Source organism: Filicampus tigris, chromosome 1, assembly GCF_054856515.1.
Source record: "Filicampus tigris isolate MCC_2025a chromosome 1, RoL_Ftig_1.0, whole genome shotgun sequence".
Taxonomy (NCBI): domain Eukaryota; kingdom Metazoa; phylum Chordata; class Actinopteri; order Syngnathiformes; family Syngnathidae; genus Filicampus; species Filicampus tigris.
Window position 1 is genome coordinate 19,844,270 of NC_141217.1, and position 25,114 is coordinate 19,869,383.

The window sequence follows — 25,114 nt, forward strand, 5'->3', positions numbered from 1 at the left end:
AGTATTTACAGAGCTACGCTTGTTCTACTTTTTCTTAGGTTATTGGCTTATTTAAAGATTGATTTAATTTTTTTCCCATTGAAATTGATATCGATAAAATATAAGGCACTCAAAGTGCTTCATACTGACTCATCAAACCCCTACTCATTGACTTGTTTTAATGAGAATAATCAGTAAGGATAAACAGTAGTTTATAGCGTCGCAGTTAGCTGGTTTGGCCACAGGGTGGAATCAGTGTACCAGCGACTAATAATGAGGAGGAAGCTGCTGAGAATGGGCTTTTTTTCACGTGGGAAAAAAAATCATTTAGATTGTAATTGAGTTTGTGTGTGTGTGTGTGTGTGTGTGTGTGTATGCGTGTATGGGTGTGTGTGCGTGTGTGTGTACGTGTGGGGGAATGGGTCATCTATTAGGGATGAGGCCTTTTTTGTTCAAATTTTTGGAACTGTTACCGATACATTCCAATTGTTGAAAGGGGTTACTATTATTAAGACAACATATGCATTTGCGATCATACCCCCTCTTTTTTCTTTTTTTCTTTTTTTTTAAAGTGCATTTTTGACACAAAACAAATGCATTGTTCATCTGCTTAAAGTAATGATGTTACATTTGGGGTCACCAACGTGGTGCCAGGTGGGCACCAGGTAGCACCACATGAGCAGCCCGCAGGCCTGTTCTCAAAAAAAACAGAAAAAGCTCATCAGTGAAGGGACATTCTGATTTCCTTGGAAATGTTGTAGAAGTGATCATTTGAAAATGTTAACATTGGCAGGGATTTATATGAAAAACATGTTGCCTATTGATTCAAATTCTTAATTATTGTGAGAGATCACAATATTGAATATCGTTAATTATTAATAAAAACATATAATAACAACGACATCGTTAAATGTAATTAGAGTAAATGCGGTATTTCACGAGTGTGTATCAAAATGGTAGCCCTGCACATTAATCAGTACCCAAGAAATAGTGTTCAACTTCAAAATGTTTGGTGACCCCTCCGCTAGATCTTTGTTTAATTAATTGATTATTGACTTCTAGTAGTAGTGAAGCAATGTAAGGCCACCATCAGTGCTGTAGTACTGAACAACGACAGCTGTGAAAGGATGCAGAGAGTTATCAAGCAATATTAAGTGGCAAGTAGTGCAGTAATTATGATAAAAAGACGATTGTGCAAATGATGCCGCCCTTGAGCACTTTCAAGTGCCCAGTAGTGTGGTGGTAGTACTGATCTACATCAGTTAGGCAAATGACGCAGATAGCCGAAGCTACAATTATAAATGCGGTAATACTGTCACAGAGGGATGTGAAAAATGCCACGATGGAATTATCAATCAGCTGTTTAAAAAGTTAATGGCAAGAAGGGAGTAGCTATTGTAATGCCTGCTGGTTTTAGTGTGATTACCTGAGGGAAGGAGCTGTAAAAGGTGGTGACCAGGATGTGGAGGGTCCACAAAGTATTTTGTCTGCCCTTGGTTTAGTTCTTGTAGCAGGCAAGTCCCGAATGGTGGATGGAGAGCTTTTAATGATCATGTCTGCAGTCGACTGCCTTTTGCAGTTGGATTTTTTTCTTCTTTGTCGTGGCACCAAACCAGACTGATGGATGAACACAAGACTGACTCTGTATAGAATTGCCTCAACAGTTCCTGTGGCAGGCCAAATGAGCCACTACTCTAGTCTTTGGCAGATAACACTAGATGGGTCATTATGCAAATTAGCCAAACCGCGACATCACAATTTGGCCGAAATGGATGCAAAAACACATTTTCTGAAATAGGCAGCTAACAAAAAAAATGATTGTTTCATTTCACACTTGATGCACTACACTGCACGTGGGCCACACTTGCCTCTCCATGGCCAAGCCGTTGTCATCCTCCTCCCCACCTGGCACGAGTCACTGGCTCATCCTGCAGTTGCTGGCTACGCCTGCGGGCTCTGCCGGTGGGTGGGGCCTTTTCGCTTCACGGAGGTGGATGGGGGATGACCGTGTTGGGTTGATTGGGGCAGCGGGTGAGGGTGTGGATGGGCGGACGGGCCCACTGGCTCCTCCTTCTCTCTTGGTTGAGTGGGGTCCAGGACACCACTGACCTTTATTGTGCATGCGTGATGGTGTTGATTCACTTGCATGTTTCCGTAGACACAAACCCACCTGACTTTTGGTGTGGAGCTACTGTCTAATTACTATATATAGCTCTAATGAATTTCTACAGGTGGTTCCGTATCACATAGCCACTCCCACCACACGCCAATTGTAATGCTGGTTTCGTTACCCCGAGCCACTAGAGCAGGGTGTTCAAACTTTTTACAAAGAGGTCTGCTGCCATCTGGTGGTGAAATATCAAACAGCATTTTTTTTCACGTGTATTTCGTACTGTGGTCAACACGACTGGCGGGCCACTCATTATGAATTTTGTGCCTACACTAGAGTGATGAAACCTTGAGCGTGTTTGTTATTCACCACCACATACTTTGATTTCTGTTTAAAAAAAACATGCTGATAGAGATCATGAAATACCGGATTATTTATAAAATCCTAGTCGGCTGCTATTCTTAGATCTCAAAAAGTTGATGTGTCGGGGGAAATCCGGACATCTGGTTGCCCAAGATAACATAAAAAAATCCATAGAAATGCAGAATTACTGCAGAGGGAAAGGGGAGGGGAGAGGCAATGGGGAACAAAGCAAACAACAGAAAACAGGCTAGAAACAAAAGAATATAGGTGAGATTGGTGCAGAGGTTGTGCGTTCAAATCCGGGCTCCGGCTCTCGTGTGTGACGTTTGTATGTTCTAGCCATGCCTGCGTGGGTTTTCTCCGGGTACTCTGGTTTCCTCCCACATTCCCAAAAAATTGGTTAGATGTGATTGTGTGAATGGTTGTTTGATTATGTGTGCCTTGTGATTGGCTGGCTCCAGTGCGCCCGCAACATTTATGAGGATAAGTGGTTTGGCTAATGGATGTCTGGATGGATAAATACGATAATATATATATATATATATATATATATATATATATATATATATATATATATATATATATTATATATATATATATATATATATATATATATATATATATATATATATATATATATATATTTATATATATATATATATATATATATTTATATATGGCCACCCTGCCCCTGTACCTAAGTAATTGAGAGAAAAAAAAGACAGAATTTTCCTGATATGGGCCACGTATGTTGTTCAGTTTGGATGACCTTTAGTTCTTAAAAAAAAAAAAAAAAAATCACAGCATAATTAGAAGAAGACACAGAGAGACTCTGCCTGCTGTTCAGCCATGTTTACTACAGTAATTTTCCCCATCTACATTTATCAGCACAGCTTGTTGAGTTCTTTTTTCTTTTTAAATTTATTTAAACACCGTCAAGAAAGTTTCACTCTGAAGATTACGATGCGGCATGATCAACCTGCCTCCAAACACACTGTACATACAACACACACGCACACACACGTCCTAGTCTGTTATGTACATATAGACGCAATGAGTAAAAAAATCTACTTTTTACATCTTAATGTAAGAGTCATACCAAAGATATGGCCATCGAGTGATTAAACAATAGGAAATAGATATAAAACAAATACAAAAATAAACATAAATACTTGCGTCAATTAACAGAAGATGTTTGTTTTTTTTTCAATCTCAAGTGAATAATGAATAATCACCACAGCAAAAACAAAAGAATTGGTTCATTCGAGAGCGAAGCACCGCCCTCAACAACCGACAACTTCTGTACATTAGCTTATCATGTTTGACATGATAGGAGGAGGTGGGGGGGGGTGGGGTGGGGCGACGCCGAGTTGTCATTTGCAGCACCATTAACGTCGCCGTCAACATCCATGAGTTGTGTTACCATGACGACAACACTGATTTGATCTTTGCACTCATCTCTTCTAGGAGCCGAGCTCATCATCGTGACATGTGACCTCGTTGTGCTGTCATTATGTACATTCTCAGAAGCAAGCAGACACATGAGGAGTGCTGCATTTCAGCCAGTAGCAGAAAAGAAAACATGTTGAAACTTTTGAGTCTGAGAGGTACGGGTAGTCTCAAAATAAAATCTGAGAATGTGTTTTCCCGTGTTTTTTTTTCTAACTAAAATGTATCATTCCATGTACATCTGAAGATGTGGTCACACAGGATCACCACTATTTATCTTTTACAGCATTATTTACGAGAAAAAAAAAGTGATACATACTGCTTCTGGTGTTTTGCTCAATGCCAGGCCACAATACATTCGGAATATCCACACCTTAATACGCCCCCGCACCATGCTGTTTTCAAAATCATTCAATTAATTTAATTTACATAACAACTCTGGTCAACACATTTCTTTTGCTAAATTATTGTAATCAGAGATGCAAGTAAAATTTTCTAGACACATCTTTTGCGCTGATTCTGAATCAGCCCTATTTTTTTCTACAGCACATCGAGTTTCCATAATATTAATAATAATAATAATATTTCATAATATTTATGAATGAAGTGTTGGATTCTGCAGCAAGTGGATTTTTTCTGAAACGTCAGATGTAAATTACAACCCATGTAAAATCCATATTGCGCAAGCATTTATAGATTAAACTTAAAAACAAAAATTAAAATGTCTCAAAAACCAGATGTGCTAGAAAAAAAAAAAGACATTTTTTTTTCAAATCAATGTCAAAATACTTTGAGGCACACATAAAGCTATCCATGATGAAAACTTTGATCATTGTAATTAGAGATCACACTCAAAGTCAAACCCACAGTATGGTCAATTCAGTCTTCAATTAAACAAGCATGCACATTTTTGGAATGTGGGAGGAAGCTTACTCAAACATGGGCAGAACATGAAACTCTACACAGGAGGGCCTAACTCTCAAAAAACCATCAAGTCTTTCCGCCATCTGTGGACAATGTATGCTAATGATAAAAACAGGGCTCATGAGGAAAACAGTGTGAAATTCAAACAAAGTGTCTGGGAATTGATTCTACATTCCTGTTTATCTTGAGTGGGGAAAAATTAAGTGAAATTATTTCACAATGAGGCTGCTACATAGCAAATGTAACAAAGAGAATGGCGGAGGGTCTGGATTCTTCCCGAATGCACTGCATCAGAAACACATTACAGTGGAAAAAAGCAGCCGTCTTAGTCCTTTTGGCACAACGATGAGCACATAGTGAGTCCAAGGGTCCGAAAGGAAAGGAACAGCTTGATATGTTGATCATTTCACCACTCCTAAAAGAGTATACTCATCCAGTTTATGTCAGCCATGATGCTGGAGCCTGTTTTCCGGGGTGAGGTGTTTTATGACATCTTCACATACCAGCTTGTTGTCTTCCATATCAATAGGGGGAAGCATATGGCCGTTAGGTTTGGGTAAGATCTTCTATTCACTGTCCAGTGTCTCTTCATTTATTTTTTGTTTAGCTATTTGTTTCAAATACAAAACACAAAGTACTTTTTGAGGAGTTTTGACTACAAAATATAGAAAAAAACATTTGTATTGCAACATTATGACTGAGATCACATCACAAAGTAATGTTTTAAGTGCTAAATTGTGTAAAAATTGTATTGTCCCGATCAGGCTGAAATGATCCCAATGCAAATCTTTTTTTTCTCTGAGAAAAGCTTTGCTTAGAAAGTCGGAATCAATCCAAATAATACACCTAAAACGCAATTATCGGACTCTCGATGGTATCAATGGAAGCGTTCAATCATCAGAATCACCATGGCACGGGCCGTCGCCTGTTCATCATCCGCCATGAACCAGGAAGTAGTCTGCTAACTTACCACGAGATGGACATCCTAACACAAATTTTATATGAAGCCACACTATTTCTTTTTTCCCCCACGCTTTTGTCAACAGTTCAGCCATGATGGAGGGCTGCACTAAACCAAACAACATAATTGTGGACTAAGACCTTTACAGTACTGTAACACAAAAGAAAGTTATCTATGAATCTCTTTAATGTTATTTTGGAAGTTGTGAAGGGAAAAAGAAAAGGAATAAAGCTTAGGAAGGGAATCTCTATCTTACGAGAAGTGCCAGAATTTACAGTGCCTTGAAAAAGTATTTATAACTTTTTTGCATTTTGTGACCTTATAATCACAAACTTGAGTTTATTTTGTTTAGATGTTATGCGAAAAAAATAACACAAAGTATCAGGAAGTATATGATTTTAAAAATTAAGCAAATATATACGATATCTGAAAAATGTGGTGTTTCCAAATCCCATTGAGCATCTAACAAGACTTCAAAATTGCTGTTGACGGACACTCTCCATCCAATCTGGAGAAGTATTGACACAGGGAAATGTACACCACATTTTTCAGACTTTTATTTGCCAAAAAATGTGTTCCACTTCAGAGTTATGTGCTACTTTGTGTTGTCAATTACGTGACATCTCAACAAACAACATTGAAATGTGTTGTTGTAAGGTGGAAAAAGGGAAAAAAACATCAAGGGCTAAGATTACTCTTTCAAGGCACAGTATCTTTCATACAAGTGCTTGTGCTAACGCTACCCTTTACTGTTGCTTCAAATGAGTTCCGTTGTATCTTTCTTTGACTTTTACCGTGAATAAAAGGCTAGTATGTGCTTTCCTTTTGTAAACGACACTGCCCTTCAAAGAACAATTCATCGTCGATCTTGACATGCTAACTTGTTAGCCTGGCTAAACGTTTTTTTTTGGGGGGGTATTACCATTGTAAACATAACGTTGTATTTCAAAATCACGACTACACTATCCTTCCATCCGTTTTCGGTAACGCTCGCCCTTATTAGGGTCTCAGGTGAGCTGGAGTCCATCCCACCCATCAACGACAATTCAAACATACTTTCCCACCAATAAAAAGTGAAAAATGCTGTCTGAGCACAAAGAGGGAACACGATTCCCACTATGAATCCCTAGCTAAAAGTCGACTTGAATGAACATTTAGACTCTGTGGAGCCACTGGTCACCTACAGTAACTACGTGTTCTACTAGCTTATATCTGACATTAGTATTTACTTGACTGTACAACAGTGTGAGGTGGCTCTCCAGTCACACCAGTCCTTGGTCATGTGATGTAAACACTTAATCCCATCATGTGGACCTAGATTGACCCATGTGTGATACTTTCAGAGGTCAGAAGAGGGGCATGCAGTCAACTGAACGGAAGTTGTGGTTATGTCTTCGCTTGGTGAGATAATAGTCAAGATGAATTGTACTCCCAACATTAAGTTAGAACTCGTTGAATTGACTTTTTTTTTCATTTTTTATAATAACTATATTTTTCACATTTTCACACTGACCTTTTTTCTGTCTAGTTTTGATTAAAATTACGGATGCGATGCTTATGTCAGCATGTGGTTTTTGCTCCACAAGAATTCTATGTCCCATTGTTAACCCCTAACAAAAACAGTCTGAACTCTCGCCCCCCCGACCCCCCACCCCCACCCCCTTCTTTTTTTTTAAGATCATAGTAGGGGGCGATGGGTCTCCGCAGTCTGGGGCCCACGTTCATGCATCATCTCATTAATCTCATTCTGACATGAAGATGAAATCGAATACTGTACCTCTCCGTCCCACAATGGGAGATTAAAATTCTCACCTCCAAGCGTTTCAATTACACGAAGATGATCCCATTTCTACTCCCTCATCAGCTGACCGACGGAGCTTCAACCTGGACCCGGTCAAGCCGAGAGAGTGCCTTGGCCAGAGATTGCACTTCACATTTTACAATCAAGTTTAGACACCCGTCTTTTGTGAAAAAAAAAGTGTTGTGTGTCCATGTTCTATGTCCAAGTGACTCCTGGGACGAGAACTGGTCTCCGGCTGAGCCTTGATCCAAGAGTGTGGAAGAGCCCCGGTGTCTTAAACAGTGGTCTCATACTCTAGCACCTCTTTGCTGCCCATCATGCTACTCCTGTACTGTATCCTCGGGCTGGATGCCGACGTGGTCTCCAGAAGTAAGATGGTCTTGCGCAGGCGACGGTCAATGAAGTGGGCATCCCAGGCCGGATACCTCTTCCTTGGGAGGTCGATCCGGATCACAGGGCCCTCCTGTGAGGAGGAGGTCCTGTGGAGGAGTGCCGGGGAGGATGAAGGGGACGGACGCACCTGGAAAACCGGCAGGCAACTGTCCCGATCCCTTTCCCTGTCCAGCTCCCCGGGAACCATATCCCCTGTGTCTTTAGTCCTGGGTAGAGTCCTGGGAGGACTGGTAATGACCATGTCTGTTTGCGAACCTTGGGACGGGGTGAGACAGGCATCGATTACACCCACCACGCCACTTGCACTCGCTATGCCCTCATCCACGCACCCTCCCCAATTTGTGCCCAGGACTGGCCCGTCAGGATGGAGCCAGCAGTAGTAGACCAACATGAAGAAAGTGCCCAAGGCGAAGCTGCAGGCCACCAGGCACACCACCACCAGGGCGTAGGAGTCGGAGGTGTGAGGGCCACGGTATGTGTACCAGGCGGCTGTCAGGGCCACGTTCTCAGCCAGCGTTACCGTGTAGTAGACAGTCATGCGGATGCGGCTGGGCCCCTCCTTGACGTTGAACCAGCAGAAGATGTAGATGATGCCCACCACCATGTTGTAGATGATCTCCTCCCACTTGGACATGCAGAAGTCCGTCTCACCTTGGATTATCCAGAATGTCATTATACACCTGAAAGACAGAAGTACATGGAATGATGAAACCTTTTGAGGATGAGAGCGGCGGGGACCACGCATTTGGCTCATATCGTCTGAACCAAAGTGTTGTGCTCGAACGCAGCGCAAAGAAGACAGCTTAGGGACTATTATCAATATCTTTTACAGTAACTGGAGTTGCCAACCCTTGTTATCACCTCTGAGGAAGAGGCTGGTTGTTTTGTCAGGAACATTTTGTGCCTCAGCCACAAAAACACACGGCAGCAGAAAAACTCTGAGCAGAAATAATATTATATTTTCTTTCTTATATATTCTAGTAACAAAATATTGACAGATTTTTTTTCTTCAGTTTTGATTTATTCAATACCGGACTGAAGAATTAATTGCATTTGCGATATAATTGTGATTTGCTAAAACGCGATTTGCTAATTGGAAAGGCTGTGATTTAACTGGTCTAAGGAGAGGAGCTGAGTGGTTCAGAGAAGGCACGGACGGAAACGTAATTTTGAGTGGGTTTACGTCTCACTGGACCTCGGGGTGACTATCCAACATGTTTGTCGCCTCACGAGGTTAATAAACAAACAGAAAACCCTCACTATTTGTGTTGTGTATTTTGTGTTGTGGCTGCTGTCGTATGTTGGAGTGTGGCTTTGTGGGTGATAAATAGAAAGTGGAAGTCAACCCAAACATATATTTTTTTCAAGAATATGTCCTAAGCAGGCCCACCACTTGAACCACGACATTATGATTGATATTTAGTTTGTGGAATATTGAGTTAAGCAGCAAAATCCACCCGTTTTTAGCCATCTGAGGGGGCGGCCATTTTGTCACTTCTGTCGACTGAAAATGACATCACAGTTGCTCAGGGCTCAGGTAACGACCAACCATGGCTCAGCTTCAGAAAACAGGTGAGCTGTGATTGGTCGTTACCTGAGCCCTGAGCAACTGTGATGTCATTTTCAGTCGACAGAAGTGACAAAATGGCCGCCCCCAGAGATGGCTGAAAACGGGTGGATTAAATCTTATTCCACAAACTCAAAATTTATCAGAATGTCGTGTTTCAACGAGTGGGTCTGCATAGAACATATTCTTGAAAAAAATATGTTTGGGTTGAGCATCACAGATGCTCAGGGCTCAGATAACGACCAATCATGGCTCAGCTGCAGATGTCAAAAGTCAAAATCAAAACTCAGTAGTCTGTTGCAGAAACAATCAAATAACATTGCTGGTATTATAAATATTTAATGCACTATAAATTGACATACCTTAGAGGGCCCTTCTCTTGTGATAACGTATTCATTGATTTCCAGTTTTCAGACTTGTGGTGAGTGAATGTCTTCATGTTATATTTTGTCTCTAGACAATGTGCTGTTCATAGTCAGCTACTCTCAAGCAATTATTCCGGCATTTCATGACTACATTTAACGATAGCTTAGCTCGTGGTTTAGCGAGCGCTTCTCCTGTTAATACTCATCATCCTTTTGCGATAGCGATCCTTCTCACAATTGTAGCTTATTCGCCGCCATCGAGGCGATGATTAGTGACCTTTATAGGAGCGGCTGCTTTTTAGCCACACCAGTCAGCCGCAGCCACCATCTTAGTCAGATGGGCTTGGAGCTAGTTTTTTTTTTTTACCCGTAGGATGATGCGATGACGTCAACAAACGCTATTGCGATGAGTTGGTAGAATCCAAATCTTGTGTCAGCCAATCACAAGCCAACTTACATGCCAAGCGCGTGACAGCCACTTGCATGCTCGCTCAATGGCAAACTCAAATTAACCTACGGCACATGTCCTCTCCAGAACGTTTTTGACTTCCCCGTAACAGCGAAAAACAAGGCAACTGCCGTTAACAAAATATGGCCTAACCGGAACCGGATTTGGCATTTCTGAGAAAGGAAACCCTGCAAAATTGTCCTGCGGTCCGACCTTAAAGGGGGTAGTCAACGCAAACATTTTTTGTCAATAATATGTTCTATGCAAGCCCACTAGTTGAAACAGGGCATTCTGATCAATATTGCCTTTGTGGTATAAGTGTTAACCCACTTGTTTTTAGCCATCTCTGGGGGCAGCCATTTTGTCTTCTGTCGACTGAAAATGACATAACCAATCATGGCTCAGATTCAGAAAACAGGTCAGCCGTGATTGGTCGTTGTGAGCAATTGTGATGTCATTTTCAGTCGACAGAAGACAAAATGGCCGCCCCCGGAGATGGCTAAAAATGAGTGCATTTTGCTTAATTTATATTCCACAAACACAAAATTAATCAGAATGCTGTGTTTCAACAAGTGGGCCTGCTGGGAACATATTCTTGAATCTAATTTCATTCAATGTATGTCATTGCACATTTCCTGAATAAACTCATTAAAACGGGTTTGCTGTGATGTATGGTGATGTGGCACACCAGTGACTGACGATGAATATTCCAAAATAGAGCTGGAAGACGGAGGCAAAGAGGGCAAAGGCCACGGTCCTGGCCCCGATGGTGAAGAGGTGCCAGAGGATCTGGGCGATGACGGCCTTGTAGGACATGGGCAGCTTGTCATCACGCGAATCCCTCAGAACCTTCTGGTAGGATGCGATCATCCAGGCCAGCGACACCAGAGAGGCCGAGGCTGACAGACCTGCACCGAGATAACAGACAGCTTACGTAAGAAAGTGCCAACCGAATGACCATAAATCGATAAATCAAGCAAATCAATTTATTTGTGATAGATCAAGCTGGACAAGAATGCTTGCAAGTATTTACATACAATGCTGCTACCTATTCTTGCTAATTTTTGTTCACATTCATATTTAAAGGGCTCTTTTCTAAAATTCCATGAATACATTTTGATTGTTTTATTTAATCAGACTGGCAAATTTTACAAACATATTTTATCCTCTGACAAAATTCTTTGGCTTGGTCTGAACTGAATCTTACCATAGTTGTAATTTGCCCGTACATAGCGGTATATATTCTTACACAGTAGTTACATTGCTCGCGTTATTTTTGAATGGCTGCCGTCACGTGATCTGAAGTCAGCTTTGGCAGATGGACTCAAAGTCACGCGAGAATATCGCAAGGCCCTAGAATGAGAATCTCGCGAGGGCGAGCAGACGACAGTTTTTAAATAGCGGCAGCAACAAAGTACAACTCCATTAAAAAAGAAATTGTGGCATGAAAAGAAAAAGTAAACATGACAAAATTGACATTGGCCGTACATATTCGCGAAGTACGGCGTACATGTTTGAAAAGGTGTTTCCATCTGTACAGATTACGCCGAAAGCGTACAACTTGACAGGTATGTTAATTGTTCCCAACAATAATTAAAAATGTTACAAAAGTTTAATGACTTGAGCAAGAACAACAATTTTCAGTTAGCTTTTACCTCATTTGTAAAACATCAGGTTGTTGCTAGAGAGTAAAAAGAATGTCAGGAAAAGCCTACTAGAACATCAGAAATATATTTGGGGGTTAATTAGAGGCACATTAATTGGTGGCGGGGGCGTGATGACATGAATTATAAGAGGGTGTCCACACTTGTCAAACCATTTTACTTGCCTTCCTCAATTGGGGTGTAATGGTCATCAGGGCTGTGCAATTAATCGAACTTCAATTACGATTACGGTTATTACACTCCACGATTACAAAATTGGCATAATCATAAAAAAAGGATTAGCAATATGAATTTATATCCAACGCACAATGTTTGTTTACACAAGGAAATTATATTTTAGGTCATACACTTGCACCTTTTTTAATTTTATAATAACCAATTTTATGAATTTTGTTTGTAAAAGGAACTTCCTTACATTTACTTGTCTTTACATTTTTTACACGTAAACATTTTCTTGTTTTGTACCAAAAAGGAAAGTGGTCATTTCAATAATTGTGATTTCCTTTTTACCAAAATAATCGTGATTAATATTTTTTTCGTCATCGAAATCAAGTTTGAAATTATTTATCTCGGTCAGACTGTTTTATATCTCAAAAACCTGGCATTTGAACAAGAATTCTGTAGGCTTCTTTTTGTCAGTCGATGCTACCATTGGCCCGTGTTGAGATATCAACAGCTGTTATAAGCATATGATTTTTAACATGTTCCAAATAAAACCGTTTTGCGTGTTTAGCACAACATAAATGGACAAACACGAATAAGCGGCCAAACATTGATAAATCCAACACCATCAGATTGTCACTGCCTGATGAATCTCGTGGGTCAAAAATTACCTGCGAGTGTCTCACCTTGCAGCGGGAGGACGGCGTTTCCATGGATCATGATGCTTAGCTGGAGGACAAGCTGCGGCGCCGACTTGAGGAACGCCTCCAGGAGACGAAGCATGGTAATGTCAGCGCTCTCGAACATCAGCCGCCAGTGGAAGCGGTGGTGGGAACCGTCGCCATGCCAACGACTCTGGGCGCCCAGGTAGAGTGCGTGGATGTACCTGAAGGGGAGGAAAGCGATAAATTGCGCCACTGCAAAAAGTTTCAAAGGTCGCTCATATGCTGTGTATTCACTTCCATTGGGACATGTATTGTTTGTTTGTGTGCGAGAGAGAAGAATCCACAAGTACGCTGATCTACGACTTGAAGTAGAAAACAAGTCCAAGGGAATGAGGAGGGAACAGTGACATTTGAGAGCAAGAAGAGACGGACGAGTGGAGACGGGGAGGTAGAGAAGGAGGCAAAATTGGAATGGAAGCAAACACGACGAAAAGAGGAGGAAGACAGACGAATGAAGAAAAATGAAAAAGCAAATTGATGTCGACGGGAGCATGGGAAGAAGACGAAAACAGCAAGCGAGTGAATGAGGATGTTGCTGAGGAAGAGAGGAAACACGGGGAGACGACCGGGGAAAATGCTGAGGAAGAGAACGCTGATGAGAGAGCAAACAGCAGAAGTGGGAGGAGAAGGCCAACAGAGGAGATGAGAAAATTAGTGAATGAAGAGGAGACAACACAAGATTGGAGGTCAGGACTGTGGCAGACATGCTCACCATTCATCACACACACACACACACACACACACACCCCAACGAGCCAAGAGAAAACAGGAGCAGAACTTGAAAGACTTGGGAGGAAGGTATGCGATTTACGCTGAAAAGATGAGTTGGAGGTGGGGAGGAAATAGATATGAAGGAATGAGAGTAGGAAGGGGAAGATGGCTGAGCTGCCACCTGTGCTGATCCATCACAGTTTATGGAGCACTCCTGGACAAACAGGGAGCTGAGGATGAATGGACGGATGAACGAAAGAGAAATGAATGATAATGGGCTCGTAAAAATGACGAACGGGGAGAGTCGTATCCTTTTTTTCTTTGCGCTTTTCAGCACTTTCCTTGCCTCCGTTCATCCATGTGCCAGGAACATCTCCGATTTAAGGAAAACAATTCCACCTCCATTCGGAAGGAACCACAGTCTTGTAATGCCATTTCAGTCCACGCGAGGCACGAGTGAGCCGAAATATCAGACGTCATCACGCCCACTCAGGGTTGATGCCAAATATTCTTTTATTATTCATGTATCTCCATGCGAGAACCATTCTCTATATCACTCATCCTGTTCAGGGTCACACTACCCCCGTTAGCTTCAGGAGACAACCATCGGGGAGGAAGCCTTCAGTATCTGGGGAAAACCTCACTCAACGTGAGATTCCAACCATTAACCTCAGAAAGGTTAGGCAGACGTGCTTCAATCACGATGGCAACTTTCCGCCCCCATGCATGGACCATTAAAATACAACGAACATGGACCCCGCCTCCCCCGGGACTTGGGCAAAATTCTGCCGATGAAGGGGGTTGAAACTCCTTCTGGCCTAATCTGGCTTGTTTACGTCTGTATTAATTCATGACGTTCATCAACTTGCACTGTCCCTTCAAAAAAAATAAATAAATAAAAAAAGAGAATTGAATAGTTCAACTTTAAGATGGTGTTCCGCAAACCCAAGTTTGCTATTGTTTGGAGTGAGGCTCACATTGTGTGGGGGATGTCATTGATTCCCAAGAAGATGACATCCCAGGAAGATCATTCCCCACCTTGTTAAACTCTTCAGTATCATAGGCTGTCTCCTGCAGATCTGCGGTCAAGGTTTTGAGACGACACGGACAATGATTCTTTGCCCGGACTCTAGCCTTCAAGATGACAATGCTGGTGGAGAAGGTGAAACGACCTCACCTCACCTCAAGTGAACTTTGTGGGATCAGCTCAGGCATGCTGTTTGTGCCAGAGTGAGCAACACAATCGTGTTGGCTGACTTGCAACAAATGCTGTTTGAAGAATGTGTGTCATCCCCCAGCAGCGTGGGAAAAGGCCGATGACCGGCATGTCTGTGGTTCTTCCACATGCTACTGAGCCTCCTGATTTTTACATGATTGGATTCCCTATCATGGTTTCTTTAAAGCTCAGGGTGCAAACATTTGAAAACTTTTCTGTAGCCCTCTAGAACCCCCTTTTACAATGCATAACTGTCATTAAAATGTGATTAGGTCGCTGGTAGACCGCAGCTTAATCACTAAATACAATTCAGAATGTGTCGTCTGCCCTTTGAATCTCGCGCCCCCTCGTTTTCGGCTTTTTCCGGAGATGTTTGGCAATGGCAGAGAATATTTTTCAGATTCCCAAATTCTATGATATCCATCCTGTGTGTGTGTTTGCGCTTAATGCGTTGGACTCGCTGTCCGACACAGTGTAGCTTCGCATCGCTACCATGGTTACGCGGCGACAAGAACTGTTGTATGAGCAGCCACACTGCTGCTCTGTCTCGGTCTTTCGCGCGCACACGCACATACACGCACGCGCACTCTATAAATATCCACGTGCCACTCAAAGTGAATTGGTTGTCTATCCCCAAGCTGCTGTCCCACATAGCCACTCAAGTGAGCTGTGTGTATGTATGTGTGTGTGTGTGTGCGCGCGCGTGTATGCTTGCCAGTGAGTGCTATTTTGAGCCATGTGTTTGAAATCCAGCGAGAAGGAAGTGCCGTGTGTTATGCTGCCGCGTGTGCGTGTTGTTGTTTTTGCAGAATAAACACGGCGTCCCCCGCTAGTGATGCAGGCATCCCTCAGGCCAATCAGTGGAGGGAAAACAAACGCGGTGCCACCCTCAGGCGAGCCACTGAAGTAACTTTCAATTGATGTGTTTGAAAGGATGTGCATCCAAATAATAATAAGCGATTGTGGCAGCTGTGGTTGAATTATGGAATGTGTAACAACGTCAACTATGGAAGCCAAACACTGGAATGTCTAATGTTTAAACGGCCATGGTGAAATTGTGTCGAAAGTTGTGCCATGACCAGAGAAGTTATTGAAAGCTGAATCCGGCAACGCAAAGTACTCGCTGACTCACATTCAAGTAAGAGATGCCCAATTGCCGAGAGGTGCCAAAAAAATGACGCCTCCTGTATCAACTTTTTTTCAAATGGACAAGGGCGTGGCATGACTAAATGAAGCTCCTTCACACAGTTCAACAAAGTTATTCGGCTAAGGATGCCACCAAATTGCAGCAAAGCAATATTTAGACATGGCCTAGGCTGGAGCTAAAAAAACAAAACAATTGGTGACTTTTTCAGCAGTTTTCTGTACAGTATTTATGATAGGGATATTTGGCTTTTTGACGAATATCGGCATCTGACTTTTTTTCAAAACTGCTGGCCGATAATAAATCAATTTGAAACTGTGGAAATCAAAACAAAGATATGTGAAAGTTTAACATTTCTGTCATTTTGAATTTTTCATTTACTGTATAAAACTACATGGTGCTATTGTTTAAGTTTTCATTTATCATTTTTAAGACATGGTGACAACCCCCCGGGTGCTCCCTGAACTTTTTGTTAGAATTTTATGACACAGATGTATATTGTCAAAAATTTCTTGAAATAATAGGCTAGTTAAAAAAAAAAAAAAAAAAAAAAAAAAAAAAATAAAAAAAAAAAAAATCAACATTATGCAAACCTGAAGCATTGTTCAATAAAAATGCTTAAAGACGTTGCGACAAAGTTAAGAGTATGTTTTTCTTTAGATTTGCCAATATTTTCCTTTTTACTCAAAATGAATATTGGCTCCAAATATCGGTTATCGGCCTCCTTGACTGCCAATAATTAGTATTGGTATCGGCCCCGAAAAAAGCATATTGGTCTATTTTTAATTTATAATATTGGGAATCTGACTGTGGAACAGATTATTTCCTCTCCAATAACAAATGGAAGTTGCTTTACATCCTGCATTTCAAAAAATGCCCGTCCTGCATTTTAAGACTTCTCTTGTAGCAGTTTTATATCCCTTATGACTATTTGTGAAATATTTTCTCTAACAGTAGTGCCCATAGTTGTTCATCTCGCATCTTACAACAAACGTTTTCTTTCTGTCAAAGTTCACATTTGTGCATGTTCTCGTGGTAATGTGAGTTTTTTCCTGCTACTCCAGCGTCCTCACACATTCTGGAAAATGGATGTTGGATTCACTGAAAACTGTGAGTGGGTATGATAGGCTCCAGCTCACCCATCACGACCAGCAGTGAGGACAAGCACCATAAAAAAATGGTCGGATGGAAATTTCACATACTATATGTGTCTTAGTAGATCTGTTGTCAAATTTATAATTCCACATTCCTTAACTCATTCACTGCCATTGACGTATTTGTCTTTTCACAGCCCAGCCATTCAATCCCAGGAATTTATTTATATTTTTACATTTTTTTTCAAACATTAGGGTAAATAGGGTCTGAACATGTCCGGCAGAGAATGAGTTGATTGAGGTTCCACTGAGAATTCAGTTGCTGTGGAATATTTAAAAGTTAAAACGATCAGAGGGTGGATTTGGGCCATTCCATTAAATTGGTATAATTTGCTTCTTGTTGCACTCTCAAAATAAACTTACATTTCTGCCTTTTTTTTTTCAACTCTTAATCTGATAAAAACACAGTACTGAAATGTATATTGGCATTTATACATTTGATTTCCTAGGAACGCAAATGGCACTAACATGATGAAATGGTTCATGTCGGTTTTTTGGGGGTTTTTTTTAAACGGGAAAAACAAAACAATCATTTGCTTGCCTTTAAATCCAATTTCCCACTGTTCACACGAATCTTCACACCAGCATCGTCTGTGCTGCTGCTGAAAAGTGGCCAAATCGCAGCGGGAACTAAACAGTCTCCCCACTAAAGCGCAGAATGAGATTTTCACCCACCGATAAAAGGAAGGTTGAAGACAGGACGGGAGGAGGAAGCGGAGGAGGTGCTGTTTCTAATTCGGGTGGTGCAATGACGATCGTGTGGACAAAACAGGTAAAGACAAAAATCCCGACGACGTGAAAAGAGAAACCGAAAGCCAAAGACGGCTGATGATGATTGGGAGAAGCGCCGGAATATGTGGCGAGATTTCATCTCATCCGTTGCCACTTCATGACAGGACAGGAGCGTGCACGAGTCTGCAGCTGTGCCTCCATTCATGTCTTTATGACAACTGTGAATGACTCTAATGAGGAATTCACATTATGAAGAGTCTGTGAGTGTATTTTTGTAAACTCCGTGAGCCGGAGCAGAGGGAAGTAGATGCGGCATAATTAACTGTACAGGAAGCTCATTTTATATTTGGAAAATAAAACTCCAAGTGCTTAATGACTTAAAGGTGATCTGATCGTTCATTGACCATTGAATTTTATTTAAAGCTTTACACTTAAAGCCGGTCCATTAAACATCATTTCAATAAAGCGCTGCACTGTGCCCTGCTACCTACAGTATCTGCGCCATCTAGCACAGGGGTGGCCAACCAGTCAGAGGCTAAGCGCCGCAATTTTGACTGTGTTACGGCAAAGAGTCACATCATACACTTGGCCGCACTTTAACTGCTCCCACCCCGCCGTCTTCTCGCTCCCTTTCTGACTTTTTGCATGCTTTGGCAAACTCCCCTTCATTGTATGGCTTTTTAGTCCGTGTAATGTTACGAGCAAGTTGATACGAGTGCTTCGGAAATTTTGGGGGACAACTTTGGCTACTTTTTTGCCTATCACTTTCACACAATTTGAAAAAATATTCCCATTCGCATGCTGAGTGACAGACCAACATACAGTCAGTGTTCACTCAATCAAAAAACTTGAGCACTAATGCTTGGTTGAGTTTGATAATCTATTACAACAAGCAAAAAACAATCCTTAGAAGCGGGCTAATATTCCACTCCACTAATCAGATTACTTATCGCACAGGTGTCAAACTCAAGGCCCGGGGGCCAGATCTGGCCCGCGACATCGTTTTATGTGGCGAAGGCCAATCATGTGTGTTGACTTGACAGGTTTCTTTCTAATTGTCTTCACTTTTCACACTACATATGAGGTATTGCAAGCATTTGTTATCCATCCCACCATAAAATAAATTGAAAAATAGTTGAAGAAACTATTTACTGGCAAAACCATTCAGCAATCAATTTGTTGTGGAAATGTGTTAATCTAAGGCAATCATACATTTATATGAGTTTCTAGTCGTAACGGCCCTCCGAGGGACACAAAAAAACTATGATGTGGCCCGCCACAAAAATGAGTTTGACACCCCTGACTTACCGAATTAACAATTTTTCTCATTTCCCCTTAGTAAAAAGATACACATTGTGGTGTCTAACTGTCGAGACACGTTATTCAAATACTCAACACAACCGGTTGTCTGTGACCGACAACAGCGCAAATTTTAGGTGGCAACCTAGTTGGCTATTGTTCCGTTTCTTGTCGTGTCAACGGCTCGGCCCAGCTCGGTGTTGACCGCGAGATTTGCGATCATAAATATTGAACTGTTACGACTGTCAACCCACTTGTTTTCCAACCAGCTCAGGGAGGGGGTAAAAAAAGCACTCTTAACACCCCCACTAATTACTGCCGAATAATCTTTCACAGACATCCGATAATCGGGTCTTTGCTGACTTTAGTCGGAAAAGGGAAATAGGACCCAAAATTGGTCCGATTATTATGCATGTAAGCAAGCGCAACTTTAGGTGGAGGTTCAAGATACATATCCTCCAGGGTGCAGGGATCAACGTAAAACGAATGCTGACTTTGCACAGGCGAAATTACCAAACTGAATTCGACGTTTGTTCACATCAGGAAAAGCTTGCACCTGGATGACGACATTCCGCAAAGACTCGAGGAGTAGGAGGAGGAACGCTGACATAAGAGCATGATGCAAAGACAAGAAAGAGCAGCGAGCTGATGCAGAGGAGGCTTCGGTGCGGCAAGGCAGGTAGAAGCACCATCCCGGGAGGAAGTAACACAGATTTCAGCGCTCACTTTTGAGGTCAAATCAAAGGAAGTTGACATTCTGGGAGTGTAAAAAGTTGGAAACATGTTCAGCGGATCCTCTATTTGCTACACAAATACATGTGCGCGTGCATACAAGCCTTCATTGGGTCTCTCTAGCTGTGGTTAGCCTACGGTATATATAAGATATATACTATGATTATAAAGAAAAAACTCTTGAGAAGAGGGCACCCTTCCGAAAGTTTTCCCAAGATATTTTCCAAAAGATGTGACTCGTACGGTCAGGAGTGGAGGACAAACACGGCTGGTTTGATGATGCAAATGTCAGCCGGTGTTCCTGCAGAGTGAACAATTGGGGCAGGCATAGAGGCTCAGATCCAGATCAAAGGACTTTCCCCAGGGCAATTCTCAGGGCTTCATCATCCCAGATGATCACAGATATTCTCTGGAAGTAAAGAGTTATGTCCACTTTGTGTAGCCTATGCAGTACATTCACTACGTCTTACCTGTCTTTACGTGTAAATTTATTCTGGATGTAAATAGTCTACAGCAGTGTTTTTCAAAACTTTTTTGAGTTTATTTCATTGAAAAAATCCCGCGGCACACCACCAGCTGAAATTGTGGGGAAAAAAAATTTAAAAGCTTATTTTAACAATATAAACCTTATATTGTTTATATAAGCATTTTTTAACATTGAAGAATGACGTTGTATAATTACGTCTTGAGTAGGAATTAAATAAACTCAAAGAAAAAAGTATTTATAATGTTTCATATTGACATTTACTCAGTGTGAAACATTGGCCTTGGGTTTGGATAAACAGGCGTCACTAATTCGCTTGTCTCGAAACAAAGACAATTAGCTACCTGCTGCTGCTGCCACCTGCTGGTATGGGAGAGTACTGCAATGTATTAAAGACATGATTATGCTGCCAGGTGCTAGACCGCACAGGCACACAAATTAGATCATTTCCCACGGCACACCTGACAATATCTCGCGGCACACCGGTCTACAGATCCAAATGCCAATAGTTGTGAAAAAATGATAATCCTAACAAAATCTCCCAAACACATGATGTTGTGAAACGAAGACCAACGAGATTGCAGTTCTTTTGTTTCCATTCATATTATCCGTTTGTTCCATTTGTCATCAATTTTCCCCCTACAGCAGTGTCCAGGGAGGTTGGTTACATTAAAGTGGGTCTTAAATTTCCGAATATGTACAACTGTAGTCACAGGAACATCAAGCTGCTTTGAAATATTCTTAGGGCCTTTACCTTTAACGTGCTTGTCGCAAATGTTCTTTCTAATCTCCTGAGGCAACTCTCTAATTTACTTCCTCCTGTCTATGTTTAGTGGATACACACCCACCATGTCATCAAACAGCACATTATTCTTTTTTTTTTTTTAATTTGGTGTTATTAAATTATTTAAAAACAACAACTCGCCAACAATTAAACAATATCACACGTGAGGGTTTGACGAACTCACCAACCTTTTTGAAATGTATTTAGTGACTGTATCAGCCATTGTTTTCCAAAGTAAAACCTGATGTTTGCAAATGTCTTATTTTGATTAAACACAAAAGAAAAACAGTTTGCTTTCATGAAGGACTACAGAGATTAGATCAGAGATTAGTGTTGAGAGGCTGAAATCAGGATTTGGGCTATTTTAGGTTTAACAATGGCCCTTAAGGATTACTCGATTTTTTAAATTGATGTCGATTAATATGATAATTGATTAGTTGTCGATTAATCGATTCATTTTGACCCAGTCACTAAGCACCAGAAAAAAACTATGTGTGACATCACAGGAAAACTATATCAAACTATAATCGGTGTCTGATTTTTACAGTATCCACTTTTATAAATGGCTTGATTCTAACTGTATCAAATGTCTTTTTTTCTTCTCTTTACCATGACACATATCTGAATTGTGCCCTTTGGAAGCAAAAAAAAAAAGTGATGAGTAATTGCTGTACTTCTTTGTCTCAATACTCGTTTCCGACAATGACGAATTTGATTTTCGATTCCAAAACATGATGTCAGCGTTGCGGCTCCATAGCAACTAAACACTCTGAAAAGCGAGAAATGTGTATTTTTGCATTACTGCATTATTCATCCGTTTTATAGGCCTAATCTTCCACACTCATTTCAACAAGCTTTCACTTATTCACTCACATAAATACTGTATTTCCAAGCACGATGATGCATAATCACTGAATTGTGACCTAATTGTTGAGCAAATAATATGTTTTCATTCAGTGGCCAACACAACCAAGCTGGTTGACCTTCAGCAACTCCTGAGTGATGAATGGGATGCCGTTCTATAGCAAAATGTGACATTTGTTTCAAAGAATTCAGGACACTTTCTTTTTGGACGGACCTTCCTAACATTTGAAAAAGTGGAAACTCTAAATGAAAATAAATCCAACAATAGAGCTGAAAAATGAAGGCTGGCCTTATTTGTCATAGCTGATTTTGATAAGTCATTCAGAAAAAAAACTTGACCTATAGACTGCCGTTGCCCTTAGTTACAGGCTGCATGTGGCTCGCTCGACACACTGCAGGTCTCATTGTCATACTGCTTTGTGTCCTTCCCTTCTGTACAGGATTTGGGGAAATTCATTATTTCCGCTTCAATCATCTTGCTATCGGTCCAACTTCCTCGCCCTTGTTTCGTCGTCGTCCCGCCGTCCATCTTTTCCTCGACTTCCCTTCGTCGTCCTGAATCTAAAATGACCCATCTTAATTGTTTCTCATTTCCACTCTCCCTCTCTTCCTCTCCTGCCTTCATCCGGCTCTCACACCTCCTCCTCCCCCTCGCTCAGTCTCGCCTTGCTATCTTAATTGCGCCGGGTGCCGGAGAAGGATGGCGCGGCCGGGCCGCTTTCTGCCTGTACCGTCAGCGCTCGTCCTTATTGTGACGAGCAGGAAAGAGAACAAGAAAGTCTTTTGTTTCCCTTTGATTGGCGCTCGAACAACGGCCGCTGCACAAAGGAAATCAAAAGAACTTTGCTCAGTGACTCCCACTGCTTTCATCGGTGCGGTGACACATTCTTCTACGTTCGGTTGCTTATTAGAGACAAACAATAATGGCGTTTTACAACAAAGCCTGTCAAGTAAAAGGCTAATGCTTTATATCATAATTCATGGAACCAGGTCGGCGCTTAACTCGCCACGAGTTGTTGCGCCTGCAGCTAGCATGGTGAGGTGTGGCTCAAAAGTAATGTAAACAGAAAATTCATATGTCGGATTTCCTGCACTAAGCCAGAGAAGCTGAAGAAAACCCACACAGGAGAGCAGTATGCTAACCTGGGAACTATCAAACCTAAGGTAGACACTACTTTGAGTAGTTAAATGTATTTTATTTGTATTTTCAAAAAAAAAAAAACGAAGTAACTTTTTAAATCTAATTGAAGGCTCACCAACCATTCTGAAAATGAACAGCAACAAGTAGCAAATTTTATATCCTGATAAACAATAGGTCAGTGGTCCCCAACTACCATTACAGAGACAGACAAAACAAAAAAAATCCTGGAGACGGGAGAGGTGGTTGCCTAACGATTGAAGGTGTAAATTGTTTACCTTTGTCTGTATCGTTCATAATATACAATTGTTTGTTTGTCTATTAGCTCTGTTGCATGTGCGAACCGTTCATGCACCTCACCGTGACTGAATTTGGTGTGATGATGAAAGACTTGCGCCTCATGTTACTCTCTTCTGCAACTCAGCGGGAATTACCTATAATTCACATTAATGGGTCCTTTTTCTCTGTATGGCCACAATAGTCATCAGTGATGGCTAACATGTGTCAAATTACTAGAGATGGGCACTTTACCCTATTTTGCTGGTAGCCCCTCCGCCCGCGAGCTGGGCACCCTTCCGTCATTGTCCCTCTGTCCTCATTCATAAGAATAATCGTCCTCTGACCCCCTCCGTCCTTGTCCTTTTTAAAGCGCCTCCGTCCTGACATGCCGTCGGTCCGAAGAGAACAGTGGCCTTTTAATAAAATTGTATTGTGTTATATTGTATTCATTCGAACTAACACTGTTGGACTATTACGATCAAGATTTCTGTTTTGCTGCTGATGGAACAAAATCATAGTGAGCTGGATCAAATTGAAACCGGATCACGGACTCAATACAGCAGCGCAACTTTAAAAGAACCACAAGGACAAACTTACGGTAGTATTTTTACCGTAGTGATTCAGCAGCAGAAAACAAAGAATCTTCTTGTGCTGTGCTGACCATGCCGCCTAAAAGCTGAATGACAACTTGAACTGCTCAGAATGAACAACAGGCAAAAAAAAACCCAAAAAAAAAAAACACAAAGAATCCTCTAATCCATTTTTTGAAGTTCACATCAAGAGCTTCAGAAATGTCTCATGGCTTACAAGTTGAACTCATGGCAAGAACCGTTCTGTTTAAAGCTTAGACAGTGGGAGGATTTCATTCAATTGTATGTCTGATTCAGCAGTGACGAAACGCAATGTTTTTGTAAAATGTTTAGAGGTGGCCGATGTCATTTGAAATTCATTGAAGTGTGATGAATAAAAAGTGCTTCATTTCTGCCCTTTAAAGTTTAGCTTGAGGCAAACAGGCTCGGTGAGCCGAGCGAAAGCGGAAGCTCAACTAGGTTGGTGATTGATTGTTCAGGCCTGGTGCTCGTAGAATTTCATCTGTCACCAGGATCGGGGTGGGCCCGATCCAATTGCAACATCCATCAAACAGAAACAACAAAATGGCTGAAATAAATGCACCCAAATGGGACAAATATTCTCTTTTCCCTGCATTTCCCGCTTGTGTTGTTACCGTAAATGTTCTTCATTGATACAGTCGGGACGCACGGTTTTGTGCTTGGAGGAGATCATTGAGGATGCTTTCATACCCCCAGATGTGGAATGTGAAAGATATATTCTCATAGGTATAGAAATGTTAGGACAGATTACAATGATTTCGCCATCGATGCAAGCAATAGAAAAGTCAAGCTCAAGAGATAATAGCCTTCTTAGTTAGGTAACAGGGAAGTAGAAATAGACAAATTATCTCATGTACAGGTAGAATAGAGAACGTAAATGATAAATCTACCAAAGTCTAACAGCATGAGTCACCAAAAGAACCACTGAGTGGAGTGCTAGCCTAATTCACACATTATGATAGCATGCTAACATGACCAAGGTTAAATCAGTTGTTGCTATTTCCTGAATATGAAATATCAAGAACCTCAAAGATTATGCTAACTACTGTCTGTCT

General features: G+C 41.4%; 1 protein-coding gene across 1 annotated transcript in view; it reads right to left on the reverse strand.

Annotated features, from left to right (window-relative positions):
• Window positions 1-3,292: 3,292 nt before the first annotated feature.
• The window catches only part of LOC147153178 (XK-related protein 7-like), a 35,095-nt gene continuing 13,273 nt past the window's right edge, over window positions 3,293-25,114 (reverse strand). The window contains exons 2-4 of the mRNA XM_086025343.1: window positions 12,873-13,072; window positions 11,049-11,268; window positions 3,293-8,660 (exon numbers count right to left, since the gene is read on the reverse strand). Coding sequence (XP_085881469.1) covers window positions 7,862-8,660; window positions 11,049-11,268; window positions 12,873-13,072 — 1,219 coding nt within the window. The 3' untranslated portion in view covers window positions 3,293-7,861. The remainder of the gene's footprint in view (window positions 8,661-11,048; window positions 11,269-12,872; window positions 13,073-25,114) is intronic.